General features: G+C 34.8%; 1 protein-coding gene across 1 annotated transcript in view; it reads right to left on the reverse strand.

Moving 5' to 3' along the window:
* IPO11 (importin 11) overlaps positions 1-13,422 on the reverse strand; it is an 82,544-nt gene that overhangs the window by 52,991 nt on the left and 16,131 nt on the right. The window contains exons 6-14 of the mRNA XM_040089751.2: positions 11,318-11,390; positions 7,852-8,055; positions 6,063-6,195; positions 5,041-5,099; positions 4,291-4,339; positions 3,016-3,086; positions 1,313-1,505; positions 366-518; positions 55-98 (exon numbers count right to left, since the gene is read on the reverse strand). Of these exons, the coding sequence (XP_039945685.1) occupies positions 55-98; positions 366-518; positions 1,313-1,505; positions 3,016-3,086; positions 4,291-4,339; positions 5,041-5,099; positions 6,063-6,195; positions 7,852-8,055; positions 11,318-11,390 (979 nt within the window). The remainder of the gene's footprint in view (positions 1-54; positions 99-365; positions 519-1,312; positions 1,506-3,015; positions 3,087-4,290; positions 4,340-5,040; positions 5,100-6,062; positions 6,196-7,851; positions 8,056-11,317; positions 11,391-13,422) is intronic.

Raw genomic sequence — 13,422 nt, forward strand, 5'->3', positions numbered from 1 at the left:
TCAAGAATTGCATTCAGGATTTTTTAATGGTTTTCTTTCAAATTTAACACTTACTCTGAGACTGTACTTCCAAGAATCTCCTCCAGTCTCTTCTACAGCTATTATTTCACAAAGAAAAGAAAAAAGTATTATTTCAACTATGGTACAAACAAAGTTTAGAGTTAGGATAAAGAGGATACCACAGACTACTGAGAAATCTTTTATTACAAAAAGAGTGTCTGTAGGGAGTATTTGTCCATGTAAGAAGACTGCAAGAAATAAAATGGCCAATATTACAGTAGGCAACTTGTAGAAACAATGTGAATATGAAGTACTTATACAAATATCTAATTACACTACAAACAACTATATAGCACATTTCTTACTGAAGCTCTCTGGATCCTCTTCCCACATGGTCAATTCTTCCTTCGTCAGCAGGAAATAGTGAGTGACTAATCTCCGACATATTTCCGTTAGTGTTGGGTATGTGAAAAAAGCTGTCTTTATCTTATGTGCTTCAAGAGTTTCAGGACTGCTGTCTGAAATGAAACATTAATATTTCAGATTACAATGAAGTGGCTTAATGATCAAAGACTAGTCTAGTAAAATTAGAAGGAAGTCAATAAACAAAAAAGCTCTTATCCTCTGAGAGAAACAGGAAAAAATGCATTTTCATGGCAGACTGACTTTCAGCTCGTAAGATAGGTTTTTAAGCAAGTAATCTATTTTGACATATACCAGTACCAGTATTTTAAATTTTTTTTCAAATTCATAGAGAATGCTAATCGTTATCTAGTCACTGCCACATGTAAAACTTATGTGAAGGGTTGAAGTATTTTAATTCACACATACAGCAGTGTATGAAGTTTCAAAATTAAACACAGTCCCACAAAGCAAAACATATGAACTCCTTTATATCCATCTGCATCTCCAATCCATTGTGTTTCTGTATTTCATTGTACTGGTATTAGTTAATTACAGAAAATGCACCATTTTATCAAACATATCTCATGGGAAAGATGCAACAAACTAGTCGATGAAAATAAACCAAACTCTTTATCTCGGAATTTTTTCAAATTAGTTCAATGGAAACTAAAACAATCAAAAAAGAAAATGTATTTGTGCTCCTTTTGCATTTAAAATTACTTCGGAATGTCATTCTCTATATACATTAATACTTTAAAAGTTAAAATAACAATTATCAACATAGAGGCAGAACCATACATATTTCAATAATTATTAAAACATTATTAAAGGACTTTAACTGTTGAGAATAGCTAGCAAAATGTTCCTCAAGATATAAAAAAACTATTTTAGTAAAAAGTAACAGTACCTTCAATATTTTTGGATGGCTTGTATGCATAATTTTTGACAATCATCTTGATGAGATTCATGCATTGTACAATAAACTGCTCAAATACAACTCCTTCACCAGCTTCTGTGAAAACATAGCTTACAGAGAACTCCAGTGATCTCTGAATCAAAGCAGTGAATGAGAAAGGATGCTGATCCAAGAAGTCCAAAAGCTTAAAAAAAAGGAAGTAGAAAAAGAGGAAATTAAAACACTTTTAGTGAAGTCTTATTAAATGCTTTAGTAAACTAGATATCAAAAACAGGTTATAATTTATATAAAATAGAAAACTGAACATGGACAGAAAATTAGGAAGAGATCAGTATCAATTGTTAATGAAGCACTATTCTTGATTTGGGTTCAAAATTACTTTTTTTTTCTAAGTATGAAGAACAATACCCATTTTCAAATGGACCAGCTTGCTAATAGTAATTAGAACAGATCAGCCATACTTAAAACAGTGAGTATTTCAGCAGATAATTCATCCCTACTAGAATCAGTATAAATAAAAGAGGTATGAGGGATATATAACTTCCCCTGCAACACCACCACTGCAGTACAAGCACTTCCTCAACTTAGCTTTTCCAATTAATGATCTAAAATAAACAGGTGGCTCCCTTTTATCTCTTTTAGCGCTGCAAAACCACCAAAACCTATATTCTTGCATGTGAATTTCTACAGGTGGTACATTACCTATCAAGTTTACTTTCTCTTCAGATCTGTGAAAAAAGTTGCACATTTGCAATCTAAGAACTATGACAAAGACCAAAAATAATGTGTCATATAATCTGTAACTCAATTCTGGTGAAGCTGATAGGTGCTTTTTACTTCTGATAACTAGGCTGAATATTTAAAATAGACCCATGGCCTCTAGACAGAATCTGAAAACAATGGGAACGCTGTAGGTGTTGCAACTTTAAAAAACAAAAACAAAACAAAACAAAAAAAAACCCAAAAAACCCCAAAAAACAAAAAAAACCCCAAACAAACAAAAAACAACAACAAAAACCCAAACACCAAAACAAAAAAACCCACAAAACCACAAACAAAAAACAAAAAATCCAAACAAACAAACAAAACCCCACAACCACCAAAAAAACCCCAAACAACAACAAAAAACCCCCAGACCAAGCGTCTGTATCAAAATTATCTTCCACACAATATGCATTTAACATTTACACAAAATCAGCTGACAAGTCCAAGTGTATCCCACAATACAAGCCTCAGAAGGCAAGAGAGTATGCTGTTCATTTTCTTTTGATTAATCAGTGTGGCCAGTAATTCCACAGAACAAAGCTATAGAAACAGTGATCTAACTAGCTATAAAAGACAAGATGAAAAGCCAATCTCTTCTTTATTCCTTAACACCACTACCATTATTTTACCAATGCTTCCAGAACTCTTCTTTAAACAAATCCTAGCTAATTAATTCACTTACAGAATGCACTTAATTTTGTTTGAGCTAAGAAAATGTATTCTCCACTGCCACAACTTACATCAGCATGAGTAAACAGACACCCTTTTGTTCAAAATACATCTCATAACAAAGAAGTTTTAAATTGCAGTACCTTTCATTTCTTTGAAAGGTCTAAAACAGATTCACTTTAAGGCACATACATGTCTGGATGGGGACTGCTCCTCCAGAACTATAAACCATACAATAACTGAAAGGAAATTTTACTTACCACTTTAGTGAACAGAATTATGGTCTTTTCTAGACGATCTCTGCATATGCTTTCTGCTCTTATACTTCTACCTGGTAAATCAGACATTTCATGACTATCATTTTTAGACTTTCATTTTCGTTCTGGATAGCCAAGTTTTAAATAATTAACACTGGAGAAGAACTTATTTTTACTGTAGTTAAGAGATAAGTTGAGACTGAAAAAAGTTCTAGGGCAAAATAAATTCCAAGTCAAATTCGAGGTAATGAGTACTGGGAAGAAGAAATCTTAAACTGTTTCTCTCAACAGCAGTGAAATTCACTGCACTTGGTCAGACTATAATAATTGTGACATCATTACAAGAAAATTCAATGATAAAAGGTAGTGAAAATAATGCAAATAAATGCCAGCATAGACAAAAAATTTATGCATTGAATATATAAAGATGTCTTTTTAATAAAACTATTGCTGCATACTATTATGTGCTTTTTTAGAAAAAAACCTCCACCTTAAAGAATAATTTATTATGGACCCTAGAAAACATTCTGAATTAGGGAAAAAAAAAAAAAAAAACAACCTGACAAAACTTTTATTAAAAACAGGAAAAACCAGAAAGGGCCATCTTGAAGGCATACAGGCAGAAACACAACATAATATAAACACTAATCTTGCTTTTGCAAAACAATTTACTGATTAGAAAAGTGGAAAAGGGAAGGTTCAGCTCAGTTCTTGTTTTAGAACAGAGAAACCCTAGTACTCTAGGGGACTACAACAAACAGCAAACTTCAGTATGGGATGGTCTTAAATTCCTTCTATTCAACTCTGCACCTTTCTTCTTAAAAATGAAAGAAGACCCAGAAGAAGCCTTACTGTAGTATAGTTGAAGTGGCAAATGGGGGCAGGTTCCATCTCTTCTAAAAATGAGGCTCAAAGCCCAGGTCAGCCCTTTTACCAAAGTACAGGCTCCTGAACCCATGAACTTCATCAAAATATCAAAATTACATATAACTTATTTTTAAAAAATTCTTCCTATTCAGTTTAGATATCTACTCTAGTAAAAATTGTTGTTGAAATATGACACCAAATACAATTTTGGTGTGATTTTAGTCTATTGATAAAAAAAAAACTTTTACTGAATTCCTCTTTGATAGTTTCAGCAGCATTTAAAGAAATAGTTTTGACTTATACAAAAATACCTTGCATCTAAATGATTATTGTTGATACACTAGCCTGTATATTTTCATGCAGCTTCTAATATTTAAGAAAGAATACAAAGAAAAATAGTCAGGTACTTACTACACTGCAGAAACTGTTTCAGCCGTTCAAATATGGCGTGTAGAAACCCCTGAAAAAAAAAATGTCTTTGAAAAATGAAGCTTATCCTGCACTGTACAATGAGAATTATGTCAGACTGAAGTCATGTGTTACCAGCTCAGACATGACCTCAGAACGTTTAAGTGAACTCTGCTTATTCTGAACAATTTCTTCAAGAAATTAACGATTAGCTAGGAAGCAGACCGCATAGACGATATCCTTATTCAGTTCTACCCTGTTCTCAACTTCCTAGTGTAGGCTGTAGGTCATAGGTACTCAATTCAGCACTGGAGGTTAAGGAAGGTACTTGGGTTTCTTTGTCCGATGCTACCCTCTCCCTGGGCTGCAGAGCACAGACTTTTACCTCACACAAATGTGATATGACAAGCATGGCATCAAATTCATCACTAAATGAAATGTTTTTAATGGGGGAGAGCAGAGCGCATGTAAGACATCTTTCAGGAAGCAACAAGTGCCACCATCATGCGGTGCATAAATTGGAAAGGGCGTCTTTTCTTTTTTTAAACATGACTCCATTAGTGTCATAGTGTTTACAATCCATAGAGGATTTGAGAGTTCTTGACTGATGGGAGGATAACTTTGAGAGAATGTTGTTTCATCTTCCTTTGCATAATACAAATGTGTGCCTTTCAACAATTTTCAAACGCAACTCTAACAACACGTGAAATCATCACAAAAGACTTACTAACCTAGAACTAGAAACACACTTACCATCACTTCTGCATTCCAATGAGGTTCTACAAAGCCATGGACCGTTAGCTTCCGAAGCACTAGGAAAAAAAAATTACTTGTGTAGCTATTCATTAGCTACTGTTTCAACAAATTTCAGAATACAATTCCACTTCCCATGCCTTTCTTTCAACCCAATGCTTTAAAAAATATACATAATTTTAGGTCCCAGATGCCTAATCCATACCTAACATTCACCTTCTTGAAATTTCTTTAAAATACATCTTTTGTAAAATAATGAAGAGAACTCCAAGAATCACTCAATCAGGAAAAATTCTACCAAAACTCTAAAATATTCAACTCCTGAAAGATTCTGGAGTAGGGAAAGGGCCAAGTACAGTCTAGTAAGGCCCATAAGCCACTTATAAATTCTCTCAGGTTTATCCCTGATAGTAACCCAAAAAAGAAACAATTCAGGACATGTATTATCTACATTGAAAACACTGTTTTTTATCATGTATTTTCTACATGTGTTATCTACAGTGAAAACACTGATTTTACAAAAATCTCAGTTGTTCAAAGCAGCAAATTATCAGGATATGCGTTTACTCCACTCACAAGCCTCTGAGCATCAACCTAAAACATAAAACTAACTTCTAAGGCTAGCTTTTGCCTGGACACAGGATGAATTTAATGGAATGAAACCTGTAGCTCAGCTTCCTCAATCAAGTGTTAAAGAAATGCAAACCTAAATTAAAAGACACATATGAAAACCTCCTGTTTTGCCACCGACTTTCCAACCTCCTAGACAATGACTTCTTACAACATGCACACTGGAATGCAGTTTCTCAAACTGAGAAACAAGAGTACTCTCCCCCGCTTCTGAATGAACAATCCTCCTTCTGCCTTGCTAACACTAGAGGTAAAATAAACCAAGAATAAAGTTATTCCCAATGGGCATGGCTTCATTAGAGAGTGGGAACTATTTACCAAGTAAGTTCTACGCATTCCCTGCGAAGAAAGTTATTTGATTCCTCACCCTTAACGTCACTCTATATTATTACCTTTCAATGACAACAAGGTCCTTTCAAGTGAATTTGCAGCAGCAGCTTCATCCCCGGTACAAATGTGCTGTAGGAATGTATCTGTATGATGATTCCACAAGGAACATGCAAAGCTATAAATACTTGATGTAAGCTGCAAAAGGAAGACCCAAAATGTATTTTGTTTCCGGAATTTTGCTACACCATAATAAATCCCTGAATTTTAAAGGCTGGTTTAGACTCTTAAATATTTAATCCAGCTTCGTGTATGTATCACAGGCCACAATGTTTAATTTGCTTCATTGTTGTAATGAGTTGCTCTAATCTAAAAATATTTTTCAGAAAAATTATTTGACGATGTTAGTATAGGCTCACCGGTTTCCCTGACTACTTGGGTCTATGACTCTCACCTTAAAGAAAACTATATAGGGCTCTTTTCTTACCTGATTTTCAGTAAAAACAGCTGCTGGTGTTTAATACGGTATGATGCTGCAAAGAATTATCAGGTTTCCTCATCACCTCCTCTCCCACAAAGACAAGCTGCCCATCTTACAGTTAAATTAATGTCTGAACCAGCTTACTCTGGGAAACACAGCCCTTACAGATGCAATAATATTGAACAATGCCTGCTCCAAAACTAACTTTTCTTTGATGGTAGCTACAAACACTGACTTTTTCTCTCAGATTTTTTTAAAACACAGTATGACCAATAATTTCTAATCAGCAGAACTGAACAAAATTCAAACTTAATTCACATTACAGTTCACACACAGTGCTTAACAGATAAAGATATCTGAATTGCAAACAGAAGATAAAGGTTTTCTCAATCAGTTATGGTAGCACTTGAAAGCTTCCTAATTACAGAAATCTGCAATTAGTCTGCTACACCTTATAGCAATGGAGTCAAAAGCACATGACCTGTTTATTTAGTTGCTTCGACTGAGTAAAGGTTAGTAAAGGTTCTATTTACAAGTCAGTCTTCAATGCATCAGATTTCTGATGGTTAAAACTTCATCTAATTGATTATATAGACAGAAATTTCTACATAGCTAAATAAACAGCCTTCATTTTCAGTGCTCTCTCCTTTAAAATGACGGAATAAATGAAAACTTCAAAAATTCAAGAGTAACATGTTTGGAAAAAATGTTTAACTCACAAAATTCAGTTAACTGTATTACATTGTTGGCCAACTCCAAATGGGTTTGGAGATGCATGGCCTAGAGCCAAAGTTACATCTGCGTTCTAATCCGTGGATTTTTACAGCAGAGAATGCAAGCTAAATGACACAAGATTTGTCATTTGCATTCACATCTTGCCATTTAATTAACCTAAAGAGATGGCGTGGAAAAACCTCAAACACATTCCTGCTGATGATAAAAAAAAATAAAATATGGTAGTATGGAAGTCTAAAACCCAGTATTTCTCAAAGACTATACTGACTTAAGAATTCGGAACACACTTCCAAAAAAACTCTCTAAATTCCTAGAAAAGTATGATCATGTACATCATATGGCTGATATGCAGATCAGATACTGTTCTGTAGATGAAGCTCTGTTTCTTTACACAAATTAAGAGACCATTCAAACTGCATGCAAAATTAATGAAGGTCTCAAACATCTCACTCAGAAACAGACTTTCAGTTATTCTGTAGTATGCAGTTACCCACAACGTAAGAGCACTTCTGTTTCACAGGACAGATATTAAAGTCCACAGATGTGCCATTAATGCCCTGCCAGCTAAATTCAGGAAGAATCAAGCCATGTACAATACACAGTTTGCATGCTTTAAAATACTGCATCACGCTACTTACATCATAGAAAAGCTTCCTGTCTGCAGCAAGCCGTTTGGATGCCAGGGTCTTTGTAACATGGTAAAATGTAAGTAGTGCCCTGTGTTGTTGAAGATCATCCTGCACCTTCACAGATTCTACAAGAGTGGGTATAAGTTCTGGCCATTGCCTTGGGCAGTCCACTCTGGCAACTTTGGCAATCAGTACAGAGATCTGAGTCGCTATCTGCAAAAAAAAAAAAAACCAAAAAACCACAGACACCACTAAGCAAAAGGGCATTTAGGAAATGAATAATGATGAGATCCACAGCCAAATAAAACCTGAACCAAAAAAGACTAGTATGGATTGCAAGATTTTTGTGTGCTTTTCCTTGTTTAAATTTTATATGAAGACCAGTAACTATATTTATTCTAGAAATCACCTAAATGAAGAAACAAATATTTGGGAACCACTTTTTACTTATTGATCTTTTATCACTTTCTACAACCATACACATATTACCCTCAATTCTGCTCTACCTAACTTTTAGATAGAGCCATTCCCAGCCCCAGGCACACTTATGTGTAAGCTTAAGCCCCATCCCAGTAACTGGAACTGAGACTCTCTCTTGCTCCTGATCTCCAGAACCACAGGCCAGGGGCACCTGCACCACTCATACCATCTGAGTTTGGCTGCTGGACCCAAATCCCACTCGTGCCAGTCTTGCCAGCAGCTGGAACATGGTCCTTGCAGCACACATGCAGGATGAGCAGTGAGACTACCCAGTAAGATGGGTAAGAGATGCAATCAGAACACAGGACAGGCAGTAGTCATCAGGCACAGGGTTTGTTTAGACACAGGTACAGACCACTCATGGTTTATACATGACTGGCCCTTCTTACGCCCTCTGTCTAGTCTACACTTGGCTGCTGTGCAACTCCGTTCCCCTAAACATTCCTTAACATATTTTGTATGGCCCCTCAAAACCCTGCCTCAAATACCCAAAAATTTCACATTCTTGTTTTCCCTGTCCTTATCCCATTCTAATTGAAAAGGTCCTTGACTGAATTAGTGAAGCAGACACTCTCTCCTTCAACACACTAGAACAACCACACTGCCAGCCTGGGGAAGAAGTCACCCTCATAGGCTATCAGAAGGAATCCAAGCAATTTACAGCCCTACGAAGGATAGAGCTATGCTCTTCTCCTTATTCAGTGCTTCCTGAGCTGTTTCATCTGGAGTCTGACAACCCCACCAAGTTTTCTGCAGTATTTATTCCTACCATGCTGTTTAGTGATAAGAATTGCTTCAGGAAAATGACGTCAACATTCTCAAGGAAGAGGTGGGAGTCCTACTCAATACCAGATCAAACTGGGGATCAGAGAGAGCAAATAAATTCTTCTCCTTATGTGATACATAGGCAACCTCCCTCCCAGGAAGGCCAAAGGTACTTCTATCTTGAGGACTGGCTTTTTAAATGGGGAGAAAGAAGAAAGAGAATTTGCTGTCATACATCTGAAGAAGTACTTTGTTCCACTGTTCCCTCCATATGCTAAGTGTCTTCAGAGGGCATGGAAATTATGCTCTCAGCAGATGGTATGTTCTCTTTTTCCTCTCCACCTCCCCTGGAAGTCAAGTTGTATCATCACATCTCCATACTATGCCTATTTCTCACTTTTTTCTGTTGTTTTTCTTTCTATACAAGAGTCATAATTTTTTCTGCCTTCACTGATGCAAAGAGCACAAGAAGATAGCAACTGTGTTATGAACTATCTGTGACTGGAAAAATGCAGTTATCAGGAACACAGGATATCAAAACTCAGATGTATCAAACAGGCTGGGAAATAAACAAAATATTCCTCTGAAAGGACACCTCAGGATACCTACAACACAGACTGAGAAGCAAGGGGAAAGAAAGGGATATGGACTCTGTAAACATATTTCAGTATCGCACATAATTTTTCATGCCATTATCTAGACTGCTGCCATAAAAACAAACAGAAGTCTCCACGTGTTACAAAATGACATCACAAAGAAGTCATAAGGACACAAAAATCAAAACATGAAGCCAATAGCCTTTAAAATGTCAGTTAAAAAGGTTCCAATCTAAACTGCAATTACGGTCAGAGAACTCCAGAACTGTTCAGCAGCAGCGGCATTTTTAACTACAAAACACGCTATACGATCATCTTAGCAGGCAACCTGATGAAATTAAAGAATATATGGAAAAGGTATTGATAAAAAGTTTTAGTTGCTTTACAAACAATGTAGTTAATATTAGAGTTTTATAATTAATTTGCCTATTTAAACATGAAAAAAACCATACCAACTTCAAAATTAAACATGTGATAAATTATATGCTACCGAATAGAAGCATAAATGACAGGCACTATGGTTCACCTTGACATACTTCATTGTTCTTTTTGGTTAAAAGACAGAAACAAGGAACATTTGGTCATACTGTTTATATTGAAACTATACCTCCCAAACAAATTTTAAATTCTTTAGATGCTATTTAAAAAATTGCATTTGAAATGAAAATTCTTAACTCTAGTCAAAATTGTCATTTGACAATGGGCTTCTACAAAGACTAAATTACCCTAATTTTGATAAACTGCTCTAATCCTAGAAGTCACATTAATCCTGTCAAGAAATCCCAAAAAGTTAAAACTGAACTGTCTGCAGAACAGAAGTTTATTTCCAATGTGTCTTCCTCTTAATCTTTACCTTATGCCTATCATTTCTCTATTTTCTTGACAAAGTTATTTAGGATGTAGCTCAAAATATTAGGAAATACTTCCTTGCAGAATCTTACATGATAAAGAAGTTAGCAGAAGATTGATTCATCCAGTATGGACAAATTCTGTGCCCCTAACATTAAACCTATACTCGACACAATACCAAATTCTTATTCTGATCAAAATAATAGCTTAGAATTAGTCACTTTATGTAACAAAAGACGTTATCACACTGAAGATTTATTAAGCTTACTTAAATTTACTAATGCTTACTTAAATTTACTAATGGTTATGTAACTAGACATGTGACAGCAACACTGCTTAGGTGGGTTTACACAGCAGCAATCTCAACAGCTCACTGCTGCTATGCCACTGCCACACTTCCTTGTATGGCCACACTGGGAGTCAGGTAAGAGAACAGACACAGCCGAAAAAAACAAAAAAATCACTCAAGGAAAGGTTATTCTTGAGCTACATCCATTCCCTGAGCCATTTCACCAAATGGTTCCATAAACAGCAAGGGACAACAAACGGCTACTGCAACACCAAAAGAAACAAACCAGAGAAAAAAGACATTGTTTCCAACCAAAGTGTCTCTACAATTCAATGAATTATGATGTATGGTAAAAGATCTCATTTCAAGATCTGTCTGAAAAGCAATATGTAAAGTACAACTTCGTTATTATAATTAAATACTTGGTAAAGAAAGAAACCAAGCTATCTATCAATACAAGCATTTCTTGAGAGAGTAATAAACAATCACCACTAACCTGATTCACTGGCTCATTAAAGTTGGTGATTAGTCCAGCACGCAATGTAGTTTTTTCTTCTTCAGAAAGAGCGCTGCCAAGATATATTTATTAAAATATTATTTCTTTTCAATTTAAAAGATGTATGTAATTATCAAAAATACTATCAAACCTAACAACAAAATAACATAATTTGCTCTTCCACTATCTCAATTATCTTTAAAAAGAGAGGGAACGGTGAAAAGAATACTTACAAGGCATTTTAGTCTCACATTTTGAGACCTGAAGTGACTTTTTTAAAGATAAATGGCAAAAGAAGTTGACAGAGTGAAATGCAAAAATACATATTGAAAAAATGCAAAACTGTACAAAATACAAATGAATTACTCATAGACAATTGTTATACAATTATTACTGCCAGAATTAAGGATTTGAACATGACTTTGCCCATGTATACTAACGGACAATGGCCAAAAAATGTCCAGAATAAAGCAATCACCATATCAGAGGACATCTCTTTTTGTAAAAGCAGTAAGTCTTTTCTATTATAAATCCTTTTTTACAAGCAAGTAATACATTTACCTTAAAAGTACAGATCCTTTGAAAATTATATCCTTGTGTGAAAAGTATGTTGATAAATTCTCCATAAAACACAGAGGAAAATAGTGAGCAGGGAAAATTCTAAGCCATAAAGGTTCATTTTCCTTCAAGCGCAACACTGTGGTATCTTAATACTTCATTTTAAGTGACCTTTTTCAGTTTAAGACTACAAGTTACAGTATGATACCACTCCCGTATTACTTCAGGAGTATTACTTTACATGATTCATGAAATTTTCTTATAATTTCTAGTCAGGAAACACAACACACTAATTTAAAAAAGGTTTTGTTGGTATTTATAGATAATATTATTGGGAAAAAAGAAAACCAAAACCAAACAAAAAAGTCCAACACATTTTCATTTACTGATAGCACCTAGAAGGCTGTTTCTTCTTCATAAAAGGCCTGCAAGTTATCACCCAAGATTGCTCAGATGAAATTTTCACCAAACATTGCAATGACTTAGAAGCATGCATGCAAATATCACATCTCAGTGAAGACTAGTGGCTGGAAATTAAGAAGATTAAACACACCAACACAACCACTTCCCCTTGTCTGACCTCAGGCACAGATATTAAACACCTAGTTTTATATACTGAGGTTTAAAATTATGTCTAAAGCTCCCTAAAGCATAGGTTTTACACTAATCTAGACAAATACTAAATATTATTATCAAAATAATAAAAAGATAGAGGCAGGAATTTCCATAAGAACAAACATCTGCAAAAATAGTCCAGTTTTCACCTTCTCTTCCCCCCCTCACAAAACACAAATACTCACCACTTCCTAGATCAAAAACTTATCATTTGAAGTATAGTACAAAAGGGGGACAATTCACTGTTTCACTGGTGACACAAAACTGCACACTAAGTCTTATTTTCCAAGGTGGTAGTTACAGCATTCAAGAGCCACAATTTTATGTTTTATTTTTTAAATCAAGATGTAGGCTTTAACATTTTTTCCTGCATAAAAGTACATTAGGCCTAAAAACATTTTGGTGAAAAATTTACAGGGATTTCAGCAATAGTGAAAGCTTTTGTGCACGTAACTATTTAATTTATTAATCTAAAGTCATGAGATTACATTCCAGGAAAATAATTTTTTGTGGATTTTTCTTTTATAATATGAAAATGCAGGATATAATTTCCATACATACAGGCATCCTCGAGGTGCTTTCTAAAATTTAAAAGTGTTTATTAATAAAATTTAAAAATCTATTCTCATTTAAATGTAGATTGTATAATAACTCGGTTTCAGAGACAACAGAAAGCACCTAAAGCCTGCTTTATATAAAAAAATAAAAACCCCTGATTTGCTATATTACTTTATTTACTTTGTGGGCTCATGAGACCCCTGGCCTTAAACACTTTTTCATAATTATATTAAACTTATCATATGCACAATCTTAAGACCAGCAAGAATTCAGTTCATTACTTACTGTAAACAAAAATGCTGTAATTAAGCTTTTGCCAATGCAGACAAAACAAAGGAAAGAAAACAAAGAGATTCATGAGGATGAATGCCTCA

This window comes from Hirundo rustica, chromosome Z (assembly GCF_015227805.2).
Source record: "Hirundo rustica isolate bHirRus1 chromosome Z, bHirRus1.pri.v3, whole genome shotgun sequence".
Classification (NCBI taxonomy): Eukaryota; Metazoa; Chordata; class Aves; order Passeriformes; family Hirundinidae; genus Hirundo; species Hirundo rustica.